The following is a 27430-nucleotide window of genomic DNA, read 5'->3' as shown; positions in this document are numbered from 1 at the left end:
GAACTATACAGGAACTCCAAAAACATAAGTCATGCATCTCAGATAAATATACGATCATTAGAACAATTATTGTTACCAAGAATCCCAATGAAAAGACTTGACGCCTCAGATTTGTTTTAGCCGGCGACATGCACTGATCTCAGGCTGTGGCACAAAGTTGACTCGGTCATTGTGTTATTTAATGTGCCCATCTGGTTACTGGAAGGTTGTTTGGATCCAATCTTTTGTGCCTTGCCCAGACTTACAGAGAAAACTAAAAGACATTTGATGAGTTCACCTCTGGACCACCAGTCTCTGATGAAGAAAACAAGGTAAGATAACCCAACAGGATCAGGAAATGTTTGAATTAAAACGTGTCCGTTTAAATCCACAAATAGCACTTTAGACACAAGAAACAGACCTGCAGGCAGTGCCAAACACACATCTGCGCTGAGAACAGATGCCAATCAATACAGACGGGAGACGTGCCAAATAAAATGAGACATACAATGCTTAAAATAGACAGAGATGTGAAGAGAAGGAATCCTATAGAGATGGAAAGATCAGGGAGTGTGAGAGGATGAGCAAATGGTGGAGACAAACCACAGAACAGAGCCCGAGCCAAGCCTGCTGCCCCGAGGAATGATGGGAAAGCAGACTGTGGCTGCCAGTGGCAGGGACAGATGCCCATGTGGCCAACAGCTGCATCATGTGTGTGTGTGTGTGTATGTGTGTGTGTGTCTTGTTCCTCAAGAGAAAAGGATATGGCACTGAGTAAAAAACACAAAAAAAAAAAACACACACACACAAGTCAAAGCGTCAATGTTTCCGCATTGAACAGCAGCAGATATGCGTGTTGTGTGATATTAAGTGCAATATCAATAACTCCATTAATGTCATGAAAAAGGGTGTATACACATACACACTAGGCATGATGGGATAAAAAAGAAAGAGAAAGGGTGACTGAAGGGTGGAGAGTGTATCTGAGGTAAGATAAGGCTGATTCGGTCTGTTATTATCTGTGTTAGGGCTCGTTATAAGTCATCCTCCACAGACCAGGCAGGGTGTGGAAGAAGCACACCTCTTATTCGGTTGGCCAGTGCAACGAAACACACACACACAAGGATAATTCTCCAACTGATCTCTATTGAGGCAATTATAATTACTACACTCTACTCCTAAACTACAGGAAACAAGAAATTATTTATAGCCTTTGTGAATCAGATTTCCTTATGTAATTTCTAATCACTATCATTGTGGGGACATTTCTTCCAGTGGAAGCAGATCATTCAGCAATAATTCAGCAAGACGAACAGATGTGCTGTGGTTCGGGACGTGGCTGTGCGAATTCATCAAATGATGAGGAACAGCATTATAATCATGCACAAATCTAGCTACAAGCATTAAGAGTTAAGACACTGTGAGAAAATAAAAACAGTACAATTTTAATAATACATTCACCCAGGAATGGAAATTCTGTCATGATTTACAAAGTGGAACACAAAAGATGATATTTTGAAGAATGACTCAATTGTTGTTGTCCATATAAAGAAAGTCATTAGAGTCCAAAACAACACTGGATCCCATTGGCTTTCATGGTATGGACCGAAACCCCGGATACATTTTTCAAAATACAGGTATGTGTTTCAGCCATCATCTAGTTTGCATAGTTAATCAGGTCCCAAAACAATGCAGACGACATTATAAAATCCACGTTCACTACCATTTAAAGGTTTGGGGTCAGTAAGATTTTTTTTAAACAAGGAAACATTAAATTAACCAAAAGTGACAGTAATGACTTTTACAAAAGATTTCCATATCAAGGTATTACTCTAAATCTAAAAAATAAAAAAATAACTAGTTTGAACCTTCTATTCATTAAAGAATCCTGAAAAAAAAGATATTACATAAATATTGTGCATAAAGGATCATGTGACACCGAAGACTGGAGTTATGATGCTGAAAATTCAGCTTTAACATCAAGAAATACATTATATTTAAAAAATGTATACAAATAACAGAAAACAGGTATTTAAATTGTAATGCATAATATGCCAATACACCATTTAGCAATATGCCTATTTTGACTGTATTTTTGTCAAATAAATGAAGCCTTGGTGAGCATAAGAGACTTCTTTCAAAAACAACACAAAACAAAAACAAAAAAATCTGAACGATAGTGCACACATCAGTGAAGATCATTCTTTGAGAATTCACCCTAAATAAACAAGAAATCCTCTGTAAACTGTAAAGTAGACCAACAAGTAAACAAGGGAGTAAGAGTGCAGGAAGAGGGAAAAAAGGCATGAGATTCCTGATGAGCCCGTTATAGCTCTAAATTAACTGAAGGAAGTGGCTGTTTATGGGAACATTTACTGGTAAATCTGCTCCCAGTCACTTAAACACGGTCACCAGCTCTGCCTGGTCACTGTTAAAGCCTCTTCCCTGAAGCATAAAGCAGCGGTTTGGCGAGAAACCAACTAACACACACACACACTAAAGCCTGTCGGATTGTGTGTGACCCTGCAAATGTGGCATTAATTGGTCAGTGTTGACGCCCCATGCAGAGCACTTCCTGTTCTTTGAACTCGTCCTGGTGTTTTTTATGTCTCTTACACTTTCACTATTTCCCTCATAATGTTGCACAGGTCAGCGGCATACAGCAGTCAATGAGCTCCAGATAACACTGTAATGAGGGTGTGTGTGTGTGTGTGTGTGTGGAGGTGAAAATCCACTGAGATGTGTTCTCAATTATTTCGGAATTTCGGAAGTGAAACCCGGACCTCCCATTTGCGGACTGACACACACCATCACACACACGCATATACAGTACACACACTAATCATTCAGATGCAGCAGATGATGTCACTGCCTGAGCCTGCATCTCTCCTGTTCTATCTATAGTCATTCTGAGGCACTATTTCCAGCACTGATTTAAAACACATTCCTGAGAATACACGGACAAAGCTAGGGGACATTTAAACTCGGGACTCTACAGCAAGAGATTGACAGAATTGATGCATTGAATTGATCAAAAGTCATAGCAAAAACATTTATAATGTTACAAAGATTTCATATTTCCCATTAAAAATTTTCTTGAGCAGCCAATGAACATAATAGGATGATTTCTAAATGGCATTGAAAATGAGTAATGATGCTGAAAATTAAGATTTGCCATCACAGGATTAAATAATTATTTAAAAAATATATTATATATTTATTACATCATTCTAAATTGTAATATTATTTCACAATTTATGCCTTGATGAGCATAATAGACAAACTGGCAAATTGCTAAATGCTAAATAGCTTTTTTTCTCTCAATCATACAGTAAAACTATCTGTATTGTTTTTTTAACAAATGTAATACGTCAGTTAGTGACACACTATTGTATTTGAGTATACACACTATATATTGCAGAATTAGTATGCTATTCTAAACATAAATCTGACTATTGCATGGAAGAGTATGAGCTGCAAAGAGAACTATTCTTTTTACTGCCCCCTATTGAAGTATACGAGTATTACACTCAAACCATTTCACGCTTTAGTTCTTTCTTCAGATAAAAGAAGAAAAAAAAGGATCAGTTAAGACTTGATAAACAACTTTAGAATGTGTTTTCAGACACATTACACACTCACAAAAAAATGTTACAAACACACTTATGTAAGAGGTATTTGTCTCCGCATCTAAATTACAATGTTATCAGATAGAACCCTGGAAAAACACAAACCAGAAACAGTCCATTTAAATATATAAGTAATAATTTTCACTGCGCTCCAGCTAAATTGGCCAAGTACAGATGGTATATTGGTACTTCAGTAAATCAATCACGCTAAAACAAAACAATAAGTCTTTGTAATGCTTAGATACATTATTACAGTAGCTCTCTACCTCTTCCCCAGCGGGCTTTCCATCAACATCATGCAGATCAATAACAAACTATCAATGCACACAGCTGATCTGAATGCAAATGTATCTGTACAATGAAAATTAGTTTTAGTACAGAGTACATTCCTTGTCAACAAAAACAAACCAAGTATCTGTGACATTTTCAAGTGCATTTACACCTCAACGTGTTCATTGCTTTGCAATTTATTTGCAGAAGCAGAAATGATGACAGAGACAACAGGCCTTTAGTAACAACAGGCCAGATGTGCACAGCTTGTGCCAGCATCAAAGTGATGCCAGTGGCTTCAAGCTGGCACTGGCTGATGCCAGACGCTGAGTGGCCAAAATGTTATGACTGAGGGCAAATTTGGCAGAGGGCCGCTGAATTAAACACATGGACATATGCATGCCTCCTAACACCTCTCAAGTTCAGAACCATCTGTCTTGGGCAACAATGAACAGGTCAGACAAAAACAAACTCATTAAAAAACACACGTAATGAAGAGAGGTTTCAGAAAATGGTTGGCTAAGCTCCCCACACAACACCACATAGAATAATAAAATAATAAAAATAAAAGTAACCCACCACAAACAAAAACAAACCTTATTGCAATGGAAAGGTTCCATAGATGTTAAAGTTCCTTCATGGAATCATACATGTCAACACATAACCTTTATTTTTAAAAGTGTGGGTCCAAAAAAAAAAGAACCTGGTGTCTTTATCACAGGCACCAAGGCTCAACATATCACAAATAAATATTGCAAGACACAAAGTACCGAATGAACCTTTCTCAGTGCTCTGTGATAGTGTAACGGTCATATACTGCCATCTGCTGGTAAATCATTTTATTGCAAAGATTTCCAGAAAGCGTCACCAGTAAAAGACATCAAGATGCACTGACACGTGTGTGAACATAAGCACATCCAGGAGGATGCAGAAAAGAGAAATTGAGAGCGAGAGAAAGTCCTTAGATACGTAAACATTACATATTATTGTATATTATGTAAATAATAAACTACTCTTTACACTTCCCTTAAAAAGGATGGGGTCAGTAAGATTTTTAAAAGAAAGAAAATAATAATTTTATTCAGTAAGGATGCAATAAATTGATAAAAACTCATACATTTTTGTTTATAATCATATATACATTTTATACATAAACACACACACACACACACACACACACATATAATTGCTGTTCTTTTGAACTTTCAACAATCCTGAAAAAAGTCATAATTTCCACAAAAATATTAAGCAGAACAGTTGTTTTCAACATTGAAAATAATAAGAAATGTTCTTGAGCAACAAATTTTGAAGGATCAAAATTTTTTGAAGGATCACATGACACTAAAGACTGGAGTAATGATGCTGAAAATACAGCTTATACTGTAATGTAATAAGATATTTAAGTGATTATTTTTTTATTTTTTTATTTTTTATTTTTTTGCAGTAATGTCCAAATCCTTTTTGGAGTCTATATTTTAGCCTGTGGATGGCAGTATAGGCTCTTCTTTCAGGTTTACAGACACTCAATTCCCAGCAGCAGACCGCATGCTAGTTATAATTGCAATAAAGAGCAGCCCTTTAAAGTCTATTAATGTACGAAGTTTATGTACAAAAATTAATGAAAGGGTTGGTGCCACATTTAAAGTTAGATTCTACACAGCAGCCAAACTACTTTCACACAGTCAGTGATATTATTATGACTTTCAAACCATTCAAACTGCAGCTTGAATATTGTCCAAATTAACCAATAACTGATGTCAAGCTCTTTTCTGTTCTTGAGATAATGTCTGTAACCACTGAGACAGCAAATAAAGATTGCAACTTCCGTAACACTGGGAAATCTGATCACAACTGACATTGAGTCATTTAATAAACTATTCCAGTCAAGAAGTGGATTCATTCGGCAAATCCTAACTGACCGACAGCTATGATTTTTGCATTTTTAAATCAATTTGTTCCTCTCTTTTGTAAACCGAGCTTCTTGGCTGGACAGGTGTCCCTCTGTTATCTCAGTTCTGAAATAAGTACAACCAGCACAAATGACACAATCTCGCTCACAGACACACCTGTTTGTCTCACAGTTAAATGAAATACACACCCACACTTCCAGGGACAAACTTTAACACTTAAACAGATGGCACTGACAACACAAGCACCAAAAGAGCCCATCATTTCGAGCCTTTAAACTATAGTTTTGTGAACTGTAATCTATGTGTGTGATCTTTAAAACCATCTGTACCATCTTTAGCTTCATACCTGTTATAAAGCTGCTCTGTTCTTGGATGACTTTTTAACTGTTGAAAGTGACTGGCGGACAATTTTGGCACAACCCCATTATGGTGGCGTCTGTATATAATGGATGTTGTTAAAAATAGAACTATAAAAAATACAAGAGATACAGAATACAGGATCCACATGCACGGAGGAAATAGTGCCACAAAATGAACTTGAAAAAAAAAAAATGTATTTGAATGCGAATTAACTAAACTGAACTAGAAATCATAAGCTGGTTTGAACTAACAACATCTATTTCCATTTACATTACTAAATGTGTTTATTGGTTTTACAAAATACATCTATTAGTTAAACAATGAAAAGGTGTACATTTTATTAGTTATTAGTTTTTAATACATCCCCTGCAATTATGTCAAAATAGTTACTAAACAAGGCTAAGAACATTCATGAATACTAATATCAGCACCAAGAATTTTTGAAGAATCTGGTCTGCTGTAGATCATCCAAAAATGTGTGAATTTGTTAAGATGAAGTGATGCGTGTTGCGGTAATTGTGGGAAAGGCAGTGCACAGAATTCATTTCATTGATTTGAGGTCTGGAAAATCCCCTCCAAGACATGTTGTTCATTGTGTGTATTGTGGATAATGCGGTCATGCATGCATTTTTTTTTTTTTTTGTTATTTTTTCGAATATGCAGTTACCACCAGAAAAACTGAAGCAGCTACAAATCTAACCATAGGCATTTCCTACGATGCAAAAACATGGTTTATACACACATATGCATACATACAAATCTTGAGGACCTTCTCTTTGATCCAAACAGAGAGAATGAGGTTCCAAGATTACAAGGCCACACACCATTCAGCTATTTCTGTTTATGTGAGCAACTGAACATAAACTCTGAGAATAACAGGACACGCATGACGAATGCCACATGGAGCTCACACAGACAGCTGGCTGCACTTACAGCCAGGTGCACACCCAAATATCTCCACCTCCAGTTATACCTTAGACCAGGGGTTTTCAGACTGGGGAGCCACAAAAAAAAAAAAAAAAAATAAAATATAAAAAAAAAAAATAATAAAAAAAAAAAAAAAAAACAATAAAAAAAATAATAATAAACACAACAAAAATTCTATTTAGAAAAATATTATGCAATGTAAAAAGTATTACAAAAATTAACAAAAATTCTATTTAGAAAAAAATGAGAGAGGTGTTTGCTCATGCAAAAGTCACTGCCATGATGTTGGGTGTTATGGGACGTTGCCAGTTATAAAATAGTGATGTTTGCCTTGACAAGTGCCATTAAATGCACTCCCAGGGAGAAAAACCAAAGACTGCTTTCAAAGTGCATTCTGTGTGTGTGATAATCTCAAATGTGAGTGTGTGTGAGAAAGATCTGCTCTGCTCCACTAAATCCTCAGAGAGAGAAAAGAGTCACGTTCGGTCTGCCATCATTAATTATTTGGGATAAACGGCGTGCAGGAAGGAGGACAGACCCATGGAGTATCCCGAGAGTCATAACTCTTGTAAAACAAAGGAATGTGTCATCGGACGGTAAGACGGGGCGGCAGGATGGTGTTTCTGGAGCCCATCTGGTGGATGGTGTGTGTGTCAGGGTGAAGCTGTCTGGAGAAAGATTCAGGCTCATGCAGACGATGAGACGACACAAGTGTTTGAGTCATACAAAGCAGGGCGGAGGAAGAGGTCAAGGACACTGCTGGGACGAGCCTTTCATTTACCCTGCGAAAACAAATATGAGCTTTTGTTTCGTAACGTCTCTTCTACTACTCTATCCTCCCTTGATTCTTTATTTTTCCCTCAGCTCCCAGCTGAAAAGACCCGCTGTGTTTAAGATGCTGGAAGCCAGCATAGGAGGCTTGTGCCCTCGCAAGGCTTCTTAACTAGTTTCACCAGTACGGCTACTTTTCAACATGCTTCTCTTAATAAATTAGCTGTGAGGAAGGAAACAACAATGAGGGAAAAAAAGAGAATAGTCTTGTAGAAATGACCAATTTCAACGAATCCCATTGAATGGAAAGCTAGTGTGCCCATCGGGCTTCTTAACCCGCATAAACAGCAAAGCTGATTTGCTTCAATAGCTGTGATGAGAAAGAAAGGGAAGAGAAACCTAGCCTTAACTAGTTTTACAAAAGATGCTGGTATGCCATCAGGCTTCTTAACTACTGTAGCTTATCCAAAAGGTACCTTGTTGGACATCAAGATACGTAGGTTTTTCAGACGCTGTTCCCCAATACATGATGATGGCGTGTCAATGTTCTCACCAGGCTAGTTACTATCTTAATCTTAATTAACCTGGAGGAAAAGAGGAAGAAGAAAGCTTAACTAGACTCCAGTGTACCTTGTTGGTCATCAACATATGCTGGTTATGTTGAATTGACCAACTAAGTCTAGACTAGCATTACACAAGTAGTTGGTATCCCACCTAGCTTTATAACTAGGTTAACAAGGAAGATACCTTACTGGTTATAAATATATGCTGTTGTTTTTTTTGTTGTTGTTGTTGTTGGAGTTTGGACAACATGATGATGGCATGTCAGTGTCCTCACAACGCTTTTTAACTAACTTAACTTAATCAACCTGGAAGAAAGGAGGAAGAAAAAACCAGAGAGGAGACAAAAAAAATAAATAAAGAGATTTATTGTTGAATTGACCAGGTCAGACCATTATTGAACAGAAAGCTAATGGGCCTCTTACCTAGCAAACCAGCAAGGCTACACTGGTAAATCAGTTTCACGATCTACATTTCGCTTTACAAGCTGTGATGATAAAGAAAAAGAAGTGGAGGGAAATAGTAGACTGTCATGTTGAATTAACCGGCTAGTCTTGACTTACATTGAATTACATTCTTGAATTACACTAAATGATGGTATCTCACCAGGCTTCTTAACTAGCTTAACTACTACTTTCAAAGCTAATGAAGCGAGCAGAAGCAGGAACAGGAAGTTACTTTAAGGTCAGCGCACTGGAGGAGGCCTGTGAGTATCTCCCAGAGAGATGTTCCCGTCTCAGGGCCTGCACCTCTGGCTCTCTGATCTGCCCACAGGGAGAGTGTCAGAAAACTGATCCCTTTCATCTCCTCTGGGGCTCCCTTCTGATCCCCGTCTCTCGTATTTATTTGATTTCCAAGATGCTGTTTAATGACATCCAGTTCACTGTTTGCTGTTCATTTCGCTCTTTTCTCACCGCATCATCACTCCTTTGATTCACAGCTACGCTGTTCTGTGCGAAAGGCGAGAGCTCCATGTGACTTAGCTAGAAAAGTGGACTAGATGATGTAATGCGGTTGAATTTATTGGTCCGTCCCTTGAAAAATGAATGGGGGAAATTGTAATGCTCAGCTTGGTGGCTATGGGAAACAAAGTCTTGTCTTTCAGTTAAACAAGTGAAATGGTTATTCAATTGAATTTCTAAGAGGTCTAACCTCAAAATTTCCTTCCCAGCATCAGAACCACTGCAAGTGGGGGGCCAGCACTATGTGGGGGACCCTCATGACATTGTGAGCCTGTTTAGTGCTATTTTACACTGCACAGAAGCCACATCTAAGCTGCAAATATACTGGCAGCATAAATATATTTACTTGGATTCACAATAATGGGAAACACATGCAAACTAAGGCTAATACTGAACTGATACTGAAACATTTTTGTTGAGAGATCCAATTATACAACTATGGTTAAGTGTTGATTAGTTAATTTATTAGTAAGAATTTACAATAAGTTTCACTTTGTTAACTAAGTGTACCACGAATAATAAACACGCATTTGGGGTCATTAAGATTTTTGTTTGCTTTTAAAGAAATTTACACTTGAATTCTTTAAAAACACATTAAATTGAGTAAAAACTTTCATAATTTTGCAAATGCTGTTCTTTTGAAATTTCTATTTTTCAAAGAATCCTGAAAAAAAAAATGTAGTATGGTTTTTAGAAAAGTTTTCGGCATTGATTATAATATAATAACAAATGTTTCTTGAAAAGCAAATCAGCATAATAAAATGCTTTCTGGAGGATCACGTGACTCAAAAGACAGTGCTGAAAATACAGCTTTTTCATCAAAGGAATAAAATACATTTTAAAACATTAAAATAGAAAACTGTTGTTTAAAATTAATAATATTTCATAACATTACAGCTGTACAGTATTTTTGATCAAATAAATGCAGCCTTGCTGATCATAAGAGACATATTTAAAAACATTTTTAAAATCTTACCAACCCCAAACTTATGTAAAATTGTTATTAATTTGTGATTGCACAAATTAAAATGTAAAAATGTATGAATGTAAAATAAACCTAATTAACAAATTTTGTAAAGTAATGTGTACCTGAAGCATTATCTAATGTTAACACATTGAACTTCATTGCAAAATGATACTAAAATATTTCAGCTTGGAAAAAGACACATGATGAGAAAAGTTGCCAAAAATAAAATAATAAACCCTCAACCTTAAACAACTAGACCAGTACCTTCATAAACCAGCCTGGAAAAGGTGGGAAATCATGCTTATCTGTTTGAACTGTACAAGCTCACTTTATATATATATTAAAAACCAAATATATATTTGGTTAAAAACAAAACATGCATTCAATAATTGCTAACAAGACAACATGTGGCCAATATCCAGCCGGGGAAAATGTTTCTGGTCTGGTCAACTGAAAATGATAACATTTTTAAAATTCTTTCGTCTTGCCATGTACAGTAACATTCAACAGATTTTCCGCTTGTTTTTCCTCTCTCTCTCTCTACAAGGTCAAAAATCCAACCAGGCTGACCAACTCCCAAATGAACTCAGCGTCTGCTCTACAGTCCCAGCGTTGATGAGTCTGTAATGTCTCGCCCATCTCTTGTACGAACTTCTGATTTTCAACACCGCTTGTGGATCGCCTCTGAAGGGCCCTGAGGTGATGTTATCGGATCTGATTCAGCCATGCGTCTCTGGAATGAAATGTGGAATAGAATCGTCTGTGCCCCTCCCCGGATTGATTTAGATAATTAAATTCAGGGTCTTATATAAGGGGAGGATTGTTTTTGTCCTTTCGCCAGAAGCACGTTCCAGAACGTGCGAGTCTCACGGGTTCTAGAGCACAGAGCTCAACAAAGACGTGAGAACAGTGTTGTTAATTAGAACAAAGCAAATATAGATGCCAGAAAAAAAGCAACAAGCAGACAGGCAACTACAAAGACTCTCGTCAGGACTAATCAACCAATAAAACAACCAATTAAAGCTAATTGTACACCCTCCCTTTAGAATACAGTCTAAAAAGGTGATGGAAAGCAAAAGTCTTCTCTCTTTCTGTCTATTTGTCATTATGTCACTGCAGTGATCACCGAAGACAATAACTAACTCCAAAACTTGCTTGTGCATGTGTGTTCTGGTCCACAGTGTATGTATGTGGGTCATGGGAATAGGTCAGGTGTCCTCTATCCCAGGGTGCACTCAGCTGTCTCGATTTACATTATTAAATATGACCACTTATCACACACTCATACATACACATTCAATAAGTCCATGTGAGGACATACCAAAGACTTCTACTGCTTTTATAGAAAGCTAATTATAATTACTGACCCAAACCTAAAACACTCTTTTGCAATTTAATAAAAAAAAAAAAAAAATCTTAAACGTTACATACTGTATATAGATATTAATATGAACTAATTATAAACAGCATGTAGTCCTTTGACAAAATAAAATAAAATAAAATAAAAATTCGCTATCATATGTTGTGTTTAATATTGATATTAAAATAACCTCAAAAGTAAATAAATGTCATATTGAGCATCACCATTTATATCAACACACAAAAATCTGAATTATCAACACAATGGAGAAAACTGTGGCTGTAATATGTTTTCGTCTCTTAGAAAAAACAAAAACCCTAAAAGCATACTACATTCTTCTCCACTGATAGCAATAATAATATTATTATACTACTTTACATTTACATTTAGTCATTTAACAGACGCTTTTATCCAAAGCAACTTACAAATGAGGAATTTAAGGTTATTAAAGGTTTTATTCAGCTTCGACTTGAGTTCTGAGGTAAACAAGTAAAAAAGTTTAAAATACAATACTATACACTAAATAAATAACTAAATATTTATTTTTCAAGCATGTTTGAAAGCAGGTGCCTGTCAGTAAAATAAAATAACATAAAAAATAAAATAACGATGGAAATTCAACATTTATAATTACTGATTATGTGATTACTGAGATTAGAAAGACAACTTTAAATGTGTCTCACTGGTGTGTGTGATCTGTGGATGAGGGCCACACACAGAGGAAGAGACAGAACAAGGCACTGAGATACTGAGTACGAGGAAAGAAGGAAGCAGAGAGAGAGAGAGAGAGAGAGAGAGAGAGAGCAGATCAGGCTGACTGAATGGTTTCCAGATGTGTGAATGGTAAACAACTGGTTTATCGTGCGGGCATAAAAATCTGTAGCATTCAGAATCTCTGATCAAACATTCCAGAGTCCTCCAGAACCACGACCAGAGAACGGACACGCATTGACAGATCCACATCCACGCAAACACACACTCGCAATGTCGCCGTTTCGTGTCTGATATCTGCCGTTGAGCATTTCCAGAAGACTAGCATGAAAGAGCTGAAAACAAATGAGAATTCAAATCACCATCCCATCTGACATGCTTTGAAGTCATCTGTGCATGAACATGAACCTTCACGTACATCTGACTGATGAAGCGAATGTGACACAATTACAGAGAGAGAGACATCCATGTGTGTGTGCAATATTTATTCTCTCTGTATGGGTTTTGCTCCATGTATTTAGAGGGCACATTCCCAGGCTGGGCGTTGGGATTCTCTCCTCCACTGTTTCCCACACAGAGCTCACAGGAGGCCCTTTGTTCCGGCTCCAGGCCGCAGGGGACCCAGATTCAGCACAGCAGCCCCTGAGAGACCTCCCTGCATTCTTCTGCAGGACGACCCTCACCTTCAGAGGTGCTCACTGCATTGGATTCACTCAAGTCTTCAAATCTTGTCTATTTATCAATGTCTAGCTTCCTCTCTCTGGCTACCACTCTTTGAAAAATTAATATTAGTGATTAATTTGAGCTGATTTCTTCATGTAATGAGCAGTGACTACCAGTGGGAGAGCAAACAGTGAAGTTCACTTACTTTTTAATAAAAAACAGTACAGCGATGAAATCACTGTCAGCATGAATAAAACTTACAGGGACAGTTCACCCAAAAATTTTAATTTTGTCATAATTTACTCCTGATCCAAGTTCCAAGCCCGCATTTAAAAAAAAAAAAAAAAAATAAATAAAAAAAAAAAAAAAAAACCTTTTACTTTCACTGGAAGGACAAAAAGCGCAGAGAAATTTTAATAATATCTTTGTTTCAAAGTAATACAAGTTTGTAAAGACATGAGGATAAGTAAATAAAGACAGTTTTCATATTTGAGTGAACTATGCCACTTTTAGGATACATAAACACCCAAAACTTGATGTGACACAAAAAGTGATTTAACTATCTCTTCTAAAGCAATGAGCTAGAAACCAATGCATTCATAATATTGTCACCTGCTAGCAAAATGCATCTTTCTCCATTGACAATTGGTAAAATTGGCAAAAAAATCTTGTTTTTATATGTATTTATGTATGTACAGAATAGATATTATAATGTGTGTGCAGTTATCCAAAGGATAAAATAAAAGATGAACAGAAAATATAGTATAATATAGTATACTGTAGTATATATTGTAAAATAGATGTTTTACCAGTGCTCAGCTTTATATTAAAGGTTTTAAGAATGAATTTTTAAAAACAAAAAATCATGGTCTTAAAAGCATGACAGTTGTATCCAGAATTCAGTGCTGATATACAGAGATGGAAGATTTCAAATAATGTGGTTCATGGGAGATACCTTATCTTCAATCTTATTCAGTTTGGACTCAAGTTCTGAGACCAGCAGGGATCAAATCTCAGATAAAGGGATTCATCTAAATCTAAACTCAATCTAAACTGGAATGTGAGATTATCAATCACTTTATTCACCAGTCTAGTTTGGAGTCCAGAGTGGAGAGGGAAGATCTGCTGTGTAGAAACTGTTAAGGAGCTCTGTTGTAAAATATGTTTTAGTGTACTCTAGCACACTTCACTCAAGTGGAACTGTCCCTAAGAGCACTGTGTTGATGGCTTATAGACTGTCCCTTGTGATTTGAATTTATAGCCTCAGCCACTTCATCACACTACCCATCTGATCAGCATATGAATGTTTAGCAGGATACAAAGTGGAGTAACACCAACCCAAATGTGAAAGAGCATCCAAAGTGAGTCACAGAGACCCTGGATGATTTAAGGTGAACTGTTAAAAAGCTAAAACTACTATAAAAAAAAAAAAAAGTTTTCTAGCTGGTCTAAACAAGTCTAGACATTTACATGAATTCCAAAGAGACACAAAATGTAACAAATATCTTGTATTTTTTCTCTTCTGCATCTCGCTGGCAGACAGACTGTTCTGGTGGAAACACAGATTGTTAGGCAAAATTTCAAAGACTGATTAATTGAGTAATAAGAAAAAAGTCAGACAGAAAAAGGGATGAAGAAAAGACAACTCTTTTTTGTATGTTTTTACTGTAGATCACAGTTCTTACATGCTGCTCCAAGTCAACAAGAAATCTAAATCAACCCTGTTTGCTTTAATACACATGCCCGGTCTTATGGGAATGATTCACCAGTGCACAATTTCCTCCCCACAGAAGGCAGAAAGCACAAGCTTACAGAAAGCACAGGTTAAAAAATACAGTGTGTTCTATAAAGCTGATACTTTTGACCAATATCTCCACAGTACAAATCATTCAGTACCATAGTATACCATAATATTACCATCTAACACTATGCTACCACCAGTACTTTTAATAAAGGCATTAACATGTATGAAAGCCATATACTGTACAGATTATTTCTATCAGTCTTTTTCTTTTGCGCTGCATTGTTGATGGCCAGAATTTGGTTGGTTGCTATAGAGATCGATGGGAGGTAGGGCAACCACATTTGGTTACGAGGGGATGGAAAGAGTGCGAGTGAGGGAGAGAAAGAGAGAATATTGTCATAATTGCATGTTCTGCTGATGGTGCTTAAGAAGTGAAGCCAGCGGGCAAATGAAATACAGATCGTCATTTGCCGTGTGACCTCTCTGAGAACGAGAGAGTGATGGATGTGAGAGAAAGAGACTTTCGTTGGGCCACAAACACCACAAAACAGCCTTGGCGCTGTACAACTAACCCAAATCACTCTGAGACAAAAACTTGAAGAATTCGGCAAGAGAGGGAGATAACGTGGGGGAAAACAAAGAAATCAAAACTTGGCAACTTCAATGTCTCCTTGCTGTTAATGCAACAGCAATCCTCTGTGTTACCTTACATCGGTTAAGTCGTTTGTCATTGGTAGTTAGCGTGAGTCATCTTCTGAGGCATGAAACTGGAGCCAGACATCCATTTTCAAAGTAAACACTTTTCTCTGAGGGGCAACTGATTTGTTAGAAATCTATTAGGAGCCTGTCGGTGTGGCCCAAAGGTAATTTCTTGTTAATGGAGGAGCTCTGTGGGTGCATTTGGCTTTTCCGTCCGTACTTTCTTGAGTGATTATTTGCAATGATGTGTTTCTTTGTTCTTGAGAGCCCATATACACATACCAGACCCGAGCCAGATGGGAGCTGGCAAACCTATGACTGTATAACTTCAGGTTTGCATTGCTTTAAAAAAAAACACACACACACTTAAACTAACCTAAGCTGGCTGGTCTTTCAGCTTGGTCAAGTTGAAAAGTGCCCAAAATCTTTCTGAAGTGCTTCTGAAATGGCAGTTAGGAGTCTTTACACAGTCTGTTCAGTTTAATGATTTTCAGGGGTGGCATAAATGCATTTACACTTAAAATATGACAGATACTAGGGGCTGAGGTGCTCAGGGCAGACATAATTTAGTATAGCTTTTATGTGGTTTGAGTCTTTACATTGAATTTTGAAATTGGCTGTGTAAAGACACTGTGCCAGCAGACCAGCATGACCAGGCTAAAGGAAACCAACTTTGTCAAAAGAGATAATATAATTAGTTTTAAAAATAACGTGATGTGTTGTGCACTCACACATACACAGTCGATCTTACACTTTGTCCTAACCTCAAAACGAGTTTCCTATTGAAAAGTAATTGATCTGAACACACTGAATGGCTCACCTTTTGACTACGTCATCTCCACTCCAACACATGAGCTCGTCAACGCCCATCTCTCCCTCACACAACGCCTCCGGAAGTATGGAGAAGAAAGACTTATACCGGGAGATATACCCCGTAAACTCCCTAAGACACAAATCAATAAATTAACAACACATGCAGATAATAAGTAACATTGTGAAACATTAAGGTTTTTAAATGCTTTTGAAAGATAAAACCCAGAGAACCCATTGTTTTAGGAACATATTTAAGGCTTATTTAAGCATTTCATTATATAATATTACTTTACAGTATAAGTATATGAAAGTATATATATATATATATTATATATATATATATATATATATATATATATATATATATATATATATAAATAAATTAAATGAGTGTGTGCATTTGGTCCCACTGTCAGATGGATTTGGTGGAGAGATAGGAATGAAAAATTGTCTGTCCAAACATGTTTATTTCAAGGACAACCTTTACAGAGACAACAGCATGGATGCAGGTAGTTATGGGTCACATGCTTAGTAAGGAACCAATCAGGCAACCTGAATTTAAAATTACTAAAACTTTTCTTTACACTTTGGTTTGTTTGCTTGATTTGAACCCAAGTTCGATTAAATCCCTCTCCCATCAGACCACATTTCTAAAAAAGAACATTCAGTTTTTCATTTTATAAATAACATCCAGAGTCAATATCGAACAAAATAATTATGTGTTAACATTAGTGGTTCACATGCAAACATTAGGCCAGACTGCATTCATACCAAATGTGAATCACACAGGAAACCACATGAACCATAGTCAGACTTGGGTACAACTTTTCAGCTTCCACAGCAACCAAACAAACCAAATTGTAATGACAAAAGGACACGATTTTCATTAAAATTACTAGTGTGAAAACACCCTAACTGGTAAGGTAACTGTAGTAAATGGGTAAAAAGCATTGGAGCTAACTTATATTACCCAAGGAAAGTACACACACATATTCAAATTTTTAAGAAAGATAATCAGAAACAAATGCAACTTTTTAGTAAATGTATTCATGCTTACCGTGCAACCTTTTTCAGAGTTCTACTTCTATCGCTCTTGGAGGTTTTCAGAGGGAGTGAACTGATAACGGTCAAACCCCCCAGTACAAGACAATGGAACAGTCCAGAGGAGGACGAGGCAAGCAGTTTGGAGGGGAGAACAGAGAGATGGAAAAAACCAAAGGGCGACAAAAAAAACAAGGGAATGAATGATAGAGAAAAAGAGACAAAAAAAACAAAAACATAGAAAAAAAAAAAACCAATCAACAACAAAACCAGACCTGAAAAAAGATTTGACACATCACTCTAGCAATGAAACTCAACCAGGCGGATTCAGGAAGTACTTTTCCCTCACTTTTCCATCAGAAATAAACATAGAGGGTTAAAACTTAACCAGACCAAGCACTGAGATCACAACAAAAAGTATTAGAAAATTAGACAAAAAGAGATCTATCAAACATTTTAAGGGAATTAATGACATAATTGAATCATTTTGGGTTTCATGTTGCTTTAATGCTTCAAAAACATTATGTGTTTTGTTAAAATTCATCCATTAAAATTAACTATAAACTATGAATTTTTACTTCCAGAACCCTGCTGTTGAGCTCCATTATTAATGTCGATGCAGGTTCAACATGGGCATAACAGACAACCTAATAGTCCATTATAATTTATTCCATTTAACATTGCTTTCTGACCTCTGTTTTTAACAATGATGGAGCGCTTAAGCTATTCTTTAAAAATAATTGTAAATTTTTAATTGCTAAATTTCCAGGCCTGCCAGCCAGAGCATTTCCAAAGCTCTTAGTGCAGAGAGATGATGTCATCCATATGGTGATGAGTGTTTGCTGTCCTCTGCTCCAATGACTCCTGCACACCGGAAAAAAAAACTAATCCATTTATCTCAGTCTGTTCCTGCAGTCTCAGTGCCAGCTACAGCACCGTCCTTGCCAGCCTACCACTTAGTGAGGGCTATCTGCAGCGTGTGTGAGGACCTTCAAGATACGGGTCTGAAGACACTTAGTTAAATGTCCGATAGCATATTTTTAAATCAGTGTCTTTAGAGACACTTGCCAATTGGGGGTGTGTCTGTTTGCTCAAAGCATGTGTAGCTGCATATATATTTACACACACTTCATGACGTGTTACTTATTACAGACAGCAAGGAATCATGGGCCTAGTAGAGGAGTTTTTAATACAGATGCACAATATATTAGTGGTCATTGCCATATTGTTCAAAATGAGTGTTTTTATTATTGGAATAGATTTGATTAAACTGATTTAAACAGATAATAAAGGGTTATTTTTATTTACATGTCATAATGTCTTTATATGCCAGATTGCAAAAGTGTGTTTGATAGTAGAAATGATGGACACATTTTTAAAATATAAATGTAAATATTGGTGCATTTCAAATTTATTATTTACCTATGATACTCTACTCTACTTCCTCTACTTGGGGAAGTCGTGGCCTAGTGGAGAGTTTGACTCCTAACCCTAAGGTTGTGGGTTCAAGTCTTGGGCTGGCAATACCACAACTGAGGTGCCCTTGAGCAAGGCACCGAATCCCCAACTGCATCCCGGGTGCCGCAGCATAAATGGCTGCCCACTGCTCCGTGTGTTCACGGTGTGTGTGTGTTCACTGCTGTGTGTGTGCACTTTGGATGGGTTAAATGCAGAGCACGAATTCTGAGTATGGGTCACCATACTTGGCTGTATGTCACATGACTTTTTTCACTTTTTTTTACCTCAAGGCTTTTAAATAGCAAAGAGTGGTAAATAAATGAGTCTTGGGATCCAGTCTAACCTGTGAAGGCGTGCCAACATGCCGATCTTATCGGCTCCTGGAACGTCCTGTGAGCTGTTGGCAGGTGGAGGGGTGACTGCAGTCGGAGGAAACGTCCTGACTGTGGTTGAAGAAGCATTTGAAGAGTGACCACATACCTTATCCACCTGAAAGACAGAGAGAAACAGATGAGAGAGAGTTATGCTCTGTCCCTTCAGGAAGACAGAACGGATGACGTAAGTGTGTTTGTCTCTGTGATAAATTAAACTAATGGAAAAGCAGAGACAGTAACAGATCACATTAAAGCCATGAATGAATGAATTGATTAAGACCTCAGACAGAGACAGTGTGTGTGTGGTGTGTTTGAGCATGTGTGCCTGGCTCTGGTTTTGCTTATATTTTGGGGATCAAATATCCTCAAGCATAGTAAAAACCTGAAATCAGTTACACTGTGGGAAGCAGCCAACGGTCTCCATGAGGAAAACAGCTTAATAAACAAACGAAATAACGTCTTAATAAAAATCTTAAAATGCAGAAAGGATTCTTTGAGGGTCGTGTGTAGGGTTAGGGGCCAAAAAATATCATTAGCTCAGTCTAATAACAAGTCAATGGAAAATTGATGGAAAAACAAACGTGTGTCTGTGTATAAGCCAGTTTATCTCATTATAGACTATTGCTGTAACACAGGATCTCAATTTGAATTTGCTTTTATATCTACACCTCCTTCACCTCTGTGTCTTCCTTGTTCTCACACACACACATTTAATCAATGCCGTTTCATCCCACTAAAAGCTCCGGCAGACGTCACCAGTCCATTAGTCAAAGCAGACTCGACTACAGTGATTCAAATGATTACCCTCAGTTTTGACCCTCTCCTATCAGTCACCTTTAATAATGACAATTTTATTTGGCATTAATAAATCTTTATCTCTTGCATCATTTGTCATTGCTCTGGATATATGGGGACATAGGGGACAGGAAAAAGACCGTCACTCTGTCACTCTCTTTGCCACCTGAATGAATAACAAGGTGCAACTCTGCAGGATAAATACACTGAAATAAATGGTGTAATATTGGAAAGAAAGGTACAAAACTGTCACTGGGGTAGTATTCTTTTCTAAAGGTCCTAATATGTACACTTCAAAATAGATACTAATATGGCACAAAATATGCACCATTTAGGGCCTTTTAGCTTTTGTACTTTAGTGCACTGTCCCAGTGACAGCTTTGTAACTTTTTTCTGACAATAGAAACAATTTTCACTAAAAATTTACAAATAATAACAAAGAAATGGCAAGAAACGAGAATTTAAAGTAATCTTTTGAAGTAAAAAGACGTACATTTCATGTATATTTTTAATGATGATATTTAGAACATTTGGGTCATCAGGGCAATGTTTCGTTGCACTTGCAATATCCAATTTCTTAAAAAGTCCTCAAAAACAAAACTGCTAAAATGACTTGAAAAAACTGGAAAACTTGGTCGGAACGGATGGCCTTCAGTAGTAGAAAAGTTCATTTATAGACTAAATATCCTAAATAACAATCTAAGTCCTGAGTAAAATCTAAAAATGACTAAAAATATCTGAGAGTGAGATGTGCCTTTACCACTGTATGCAAAGAAATGACTAGACTACCACAAAAATGGGATCAAGGTTTGATTCAGACCCAACAATGAAACTGCATCTGCTCCACAAACTTTACAGTTTAGCTTTATTCTCCTGAATAAAACTAAAAATAAAATTTTTAGTGTCTTTAAATCAATCTGTTCACTACAAGTTAGTGAAATTATATAAGTTTAATTCCAAGATCCACAAACAGCAGACAACTCTCTCAACACACACACACACACACACACACACACACACACACACACACACACACACAGTCCATAAGAATAAGATATCTTTCTGGACACAACACCAGGCTAAAGGAAAAGAACATAAAAAGCATTTATTAAACTACAGTATATTTAAGAGACCTGATATAAGCACATTTAATGATCTTACATTATTAAACACTGACATGTTTTAAATATCAGCTTTAATGAATAATAATAAACCGAATCAGTGTCTTTCTTTTACTTTCAGAAGCCTTTGAGCCTAAAGAGAATGAGGCATTATGGATATCGGCCAAAAATGTGGGAGTGCTGGGAAAATATTTGTGTTTTGATTTTGTTGTATTTTGTGTAGTTTATTGATTTACCCTCTATTGTAAATATTTTTCATCCTTCTTTTTGACGAACAGCATGGGAACCATCGTTTCCCCACAAATAAACCCAGCGGTGGATTTTGGACAGAGTATCTCAAACACACAATGGTTATCCTTGAACCATCATGCATTTTATCCTGTTCCACGGATCATTTCTGTTCTTCATCCTAGTCAGTTTTATGTAAGTGAGGTTAGAAATCAGCGGCAGTTCTGCATATTAAAAAATAAATAAAAATAAATAAATAAATAAATAATCATATTTAAGTGAAAATAACCTTTTTTTAATCTGAGATTCAGGCAGTTACATGAGCTTCTTTATGCATGAATGGAATTTTTCTCCGGAAGTTTCCCAGTGTCCAGTATCAAATTATTTTCCATTCAGAAAGTCTGGGAATTTTTTTCCTGTAAGGCTTGGCTAATTTTATAAGTCAATAAAAATTCAATAAATCCGCAAAGTCTGAAACATAATGTTAAAAACTAAATGTCTACGGCCCAGAATGAACCCAACGGCCTTCTCCAGATCTCCTTCTCCTGTAAATGGGGCACAGAATGTTTTGAGATTTGTTCATTTTATCAACACTCAGAGGTGGTCAAAAACACATTTGTAGTGTAAGCACTTATGTTTTCTGAAAACCCTTTTTAAAGTAAACTTGTTCCTTAGTATCCATAACAACACATTATATTTAATGGAGATATTTTCTGAACAATTTGTTATAACACCACATTACAGCAAAAAGCCAGAGTCTTAAACGACAACACAGATCTTTTAAATAATCGAAAGCATGTGAAAATAGGCATTAAACATGTGTATGCAGGGTTTTTCCCTGCTCAAAATGAGGCGGAGGTGGTACCATCCTGATCATGTGCACACAATGTATGCATCATGAAATTTAAATGCAGCAGGGTTACTGGTGCATTAGAGCTAACATTAGCATCAAGCTACATAAGACTATTAATAAAATAAATACTACACTTTTACTCAAATCTCACTTCAAACCACCATTATGTGTTTGTAATAACTTCCGATTGCGATCTAAAGTGGATTTTGGTCATATAATGTTGTTAAAATAAGTTATTTGTAACCTTTTATACTCAGCTAATAGCTACACCAGCTTAGCATTTCTCATATAAACATTCTTTATTGTTATGAAAATACCCCCAAAAATCTCATGAAAATCACATACAAACCATATATTATTGTGATTGTGTGTTAATTAGCTTCATGTTTTGTGTGTAGAAGCGTTTCTCTGGGTTTATGTATGGAATTGGATTCGGAAGTGATATGGAAGCTTGTCATTCTGAAGAGACAGTGCGGGTTGTGATCGGGTAATATGATTGACACATGACCAGTGAATGAGCTTCATCTTTATCAGAACAGCGATCACGGAAGAGAAAATACAGGCAGGCAGCGCTGGAAAAAACTAATACAAATCATAATTCTTAAATAAGAAGAAAATGAATAGAAATGATGATTCTGTGTAAATTAAAATATCCAGTAAACATGTATAAATATATCAGTATTACTCCAAATATGTGCACTTTTGGACTAATAAGCCTAATGGACACTGTTCAATGACGCTTGCACGTGACTGCCTGAGTTTTGTTGACAACCAGAGGCGGCACAAAATTTGGCGGAGGTGGCCCCCTCATAATTCTCTATGCAGGAAAAAACCCTGGTATGTGAGAGAGGCAGAAGTGACCTCAGCGACACCCTGATCTGTGACGCTAAACACAATGGGTCATTCCACTGGTCAACTGTTACTCAATTACCTACTGTTGAAAGCAGAGGTTTGCTCTTGTCTGGCAAGTATGCGTGCACCTGTCCGTCCTTGTAATATCTGTGAAATGCCAGTGTGTGAAACATTCCGGGTGTGATTAGACGGGGTCTGAACGGTGCTTTATCCCACGTGGATGGAGTCTCAGAGGAAGACACATGCGGGAGCTGTGAGCGCCTGGCCTTGGGTAACAGACTGACTGTGTATTTGTGGTTGGATACGGGTGTTTGGCTGAAGTGCCCTATAAGGAAGTCTAATTTAAGGCATGTGATCTTTATATGTGCCAACTGCTCAATCTATATCTTTTTCAGAGAACTGTCTGTTTTAAAGACAGACTTTTTCTTCAATCGTCATGTTTGTGTAATTCTCTCTCTGGGGGAGTATTGAGTTACATGGTGTGGTGATGGTGTGTGATGAAGTTTGTTGATGTAAGAATCTGCTCCAGAGGCAGACAGACAGACAGACAGACAGACAGACAGAGATCGACAGACAGAAAGACAGACAGACATACAGATCAACAAACAGACATACAGAAATCAACAGACAGACATACAGAGATCAACAGACAGACATACAGAGATCAACAGACAGACAGACATACAGAGATCAACAGACAGACAGACAGACAGAGATCGACAGACAGACAGACAGACAGAGATCAGAGATCAACAGACAGACAGACAGACAGACAGACAGACAGACATACAGAGATCAACAGACAGACAGACATACAGAGATCAACAGACAGACAGACAGAGATCAACAGACAGACAGACAGACAGAGATCAATAGACAGACAGACAGACAGACAGACAGACATACAGAGATCAACAGACAGACGGACATACAGACATACAGAGATAGACAGATAGATGACAGACAGACAGACAGACAGACAGACAGACAGACTTACAAAGATCAACAGACAGACAGATCAACAGACAGACATACAGAAATTAACAGACAGTCATACAGAGATCAACAGGCAAACAGACAGACAGACAGACAGACATAGAAATAAAACAGACAGACAGACAGATCAACAGACAGATCAACAGACAGACATACAGAAATCAACAGACAGATATACAGAGATCAACAGACAGACAGACATACAGAAATCAACAGACAGACGGACATACAGACATACAAAGAGCAACAGACAGACAGACAGACAGACAGACAGACAGACAGACAGAGATCAACAGACAGAGATAGATGGATAGATGACAGACAGACAGACGGACAGACGGACAGATGGACGGACAGACAGACAGATAGACAGATAGATCTTTATGATACAGAACACAAAAAAAAAATCACTTAAATCACTTCCAGCAATCAAAATTCTGATCTAAATCAGGTGGGAATGTGCAGACTGTCAAAGCCAGTGACAGAGGAACACTGATGTTTCTACTGCAAAAGAAAATACATCTAACCGCTGCTTCACATTTTAAAAGAAGAAATGCCAAAATTAATTTTTAAATGCCAGCGTTGTTTGAACAATATCAGAGAGAGTCTCAGTGGTGTTGAATTAAACAGTGTTCAGAATCAGGCCGTGGCTGTGCCAGCAAAGGGAGGAGAAGCCAGCTTCACTGTTTAGTTAGCAGCTTGTTTTTCATGTAGGTCTGGCTTGAGTGTGTGCTTGAACTGTGATTCTCTGGCTGCTTTGTTTGGCTTCACTGTTGCCACGCTGATACTCACACATACACAATCAGCTGATTAATGATCTGTCTGTGTGTGTATGTGTGTGTGTGTGTGTGTGTGTTTGTGTGTGTTTGTGTGTGTGTGTGTGTATGTGTGTGTGATTTATTTGTGAACTTTGCATCTCCACTCTACTCTCGTAACAGTGCAAACAGTTTCAGACCCATGGCGCTACTAATTTGATTATGTGTGCCGTACATCAAATGGCACAATTCTGAGAATCTCTGATGATAAAAATTGCTAAAATACTTTCTCCATCCAAGTTAAAAGAACAAAGACAACTATAAGACGACACCGATAGGTTGATTTATTTCCTAATTTCCAAAAAAACATATTTTTGAGCAGTGTGATGTATAAAGTTTGTCAGTTCCTTCCTTTCTACTTAAAAAAGGAAAGACAGAACAGTTGGCCAAGCGTACGTTTCAATATCATGAAGTACATGAAATCAGCAGTGAAAACTGAAAATGGTATCATAATTTTTTGCTTATTTAGCTGAAATTACATCCCAAAGGCTCTTCTACAATCTGGTGCAATTAGTTTCGTTTAAAAAACAAAACAAAACAAACAAAAAAATACACAGAAAATAAAACACAAAATAATATAAAAAGTTTTGTGCAACCACTTTTTCCACACTATTTTTCTTAAGAAAAACAGTTAATAAAATAAAACAATATTTAAAAAATATTTATATAATTTTTATACGTACCTTATTTTAATCATTATATGCCTGCATGCATGTTTTGTATTCTCAAATTCCCATACCATGTCACTATCTGAAATAACCTGTGCCGTTTTACTTTTCTTTTTTTCATTGTGTTTTTTTCCTTGTATTCATATGTAAAAAAGAACTACAATATTGTTGTATTAGTTGCATATTGTTACAGCTCAATAAATACACTGTTTAAAAAAAAAACTTATATTAAATCATATTTTTAAACTATTTTAAACTGGTTTTGTGCAACTAATTATTACTTTTGACTTTTTTTATTATACTTTTTTTTATTTTAAGAAAAAAGTCAGATTTTAAAACATTTTTATAATCGCTTTTGTCATTATTTGTTATAAAAAATATAATTTTTTTGAATATTTATATAATTTTTATATTATTAAATGAACGAACATATTACTTAATCAAAAACAACCCAAATGTTTCTGTTGCAACTAACACTTTCTTTTAAAAAAAAAAAAAAAAAAAAAAAAATAAAATGAATCATTTGGATTTATTTCATATTAATTTCATAATTTCAGTTACCAGCCCAGATGATTAACTACTAACCCACAACACCCTCAGGAAAAAGGGAGAGACAGTGAGATTTAATATGTGGCACATCCAACGAAGATTGCTGGAAGAGCCAGCTGGAAGTTGTAAATGGAATTTACAACCACCAAACAAACAAACAACAAACAAACACATTGCCTGTAGCAATGGACATTTCTGAACTGTGCATTGCTATATACTGTATGTTTCCTAAATGCTAACTGTCTCCTCAGTCTGTCTCAGCCAAGTTTGTGGTCTGGACACACACTCCACCTCAGAAAGCTTCCCAGATATAATTCATCCTCTTTCTCATAGTTCTCTTAAAAAACTTCTCTTTACAAAGAGACGGTTGCTGAGGATCTGACCCCAGACTGGCTGACTCAGCGGCTGTTACGCTCACTTTCCTCGCCTCTCTCCTTTCCTCTCCTCACTTCGTCCCTCTCCTCTACTGTCCCCTCAGATCTCCTTTGCTCTCCTCTACATTTCACTCTAAACTGTAAATATTCTGTTTACGAGCATATTTCCAGTTTCTCGGCAGTCTGTCATAATCATTCACATATGATTTGCAATCTGGTTTCCCAGCGAACGGATGTCACCAGCCTCTAATGTAACTGCCTCCCCAAAATATCAATGTAAACATAATTTTGAAAGATGATGCAGTGGGAAACCAAATCAGACATAACTCTGGTTAAGAACCAAAAATGTGCATGAGCATAAACAAGCAAGAATGAGGACATTCTTCCATGTCATCTAAAGGTCAGGCTTCTGTTAACGTCTCCATTCAGTTTCTTTAGAATCTGGGTCACTATCGACGTCCCTGATGCACGGGAGTGTTATGATACAGTACTGGTTAAATTTGAATCAACCCACAATTAGTGTTGGCCGGAGTTAAGAAACTTAACTATATTTAAAACAGAGTAGCTTTTCGGGTAAAAGGCTATAATTTTATATGAGAAATGAAATGAAATGAAAATACATAAAATAAAAATAAAGTACAAAATAAAATAAAATACAAATAATCCTAAATAAAAACTATTAAATAAAACAAAAACAAAGCAAAAATAACAATATATACAATAAAACTAATGAAATTAAGGTATAAGCTAAAAAAATTAAATAAAAAACAAATTAAAACTTAAAATTAAAATTAAAAAATTACAAAACTAAACAAAACTAAACAAAACTAAACCACTGCTACTTATCCATGCAAAATATTAGCTTTTCTAGTAACAAGCCATAATTTTCTTGGGGTTACATAAAATAAAAAAAATTACATGTAGTGATTACTGATATAATTTTCTATTATGAATAAATAAAAAGCATTTATATACACACT

General features: G+C 36.6%; 1 protein-coding gene across 3 annotated transcripts in view; it reads right to left on the bottom strand.

Moving 5' to 3' along the window:
* The window catches only part of gpc5c (glypican 5c), a 116954-nt gene that overhangs the window by 47266 nt on the left and 42258 nt on the right, over window positions 1-27430 (bottom strand). The window contains exons 4-7 of one of the 3 annotated variants that reach the window (XM_042718915.1): window positions 19169-19314; window positions 17384-17443; window positions 16334-16456; window positions 12318-12742 (exon numbers count right to left, since the gene is read on the bottom strand). In XM_042718915.1, coding sequence (XP_042574849.1) covers window positions 12583-12742; window positions 16334-16456; window positions 17384-17443; window positions 19169-19314 — 489 coding nt within the window. In that variant the 3' untranslated portion in view covers window positions 12318-12582. Of the gene's footprint in view, window positions 1-12317; window positions 12743-16333; window positions 16457-17383; window positions 17444-19168; window positions 19315-27430 lie in introns of those variants that run through there. The other 2 variants (XM_042718913.1, XM_042718914.1) reach the window with 2 other exon arrangements.

This window comes from Cyprinus carpio, chromosome B2, assembly GCF_018340385.1.
Source record: "Cyprinus carpio isolate SPL01 chromosome B2, ASM1834038v1, whole genome shotgun sequence".
NCBI lineage: Eukaryota > Metazoa > Chordata > Actinopteri > Cypriniformes > Cyprinidae > Cyprinus > Cyprinus carpio.
Note: the sequence above shows the minus strand (reverse complement) of the source record. Positions and strands in the feature narration are given on the sequence as shown.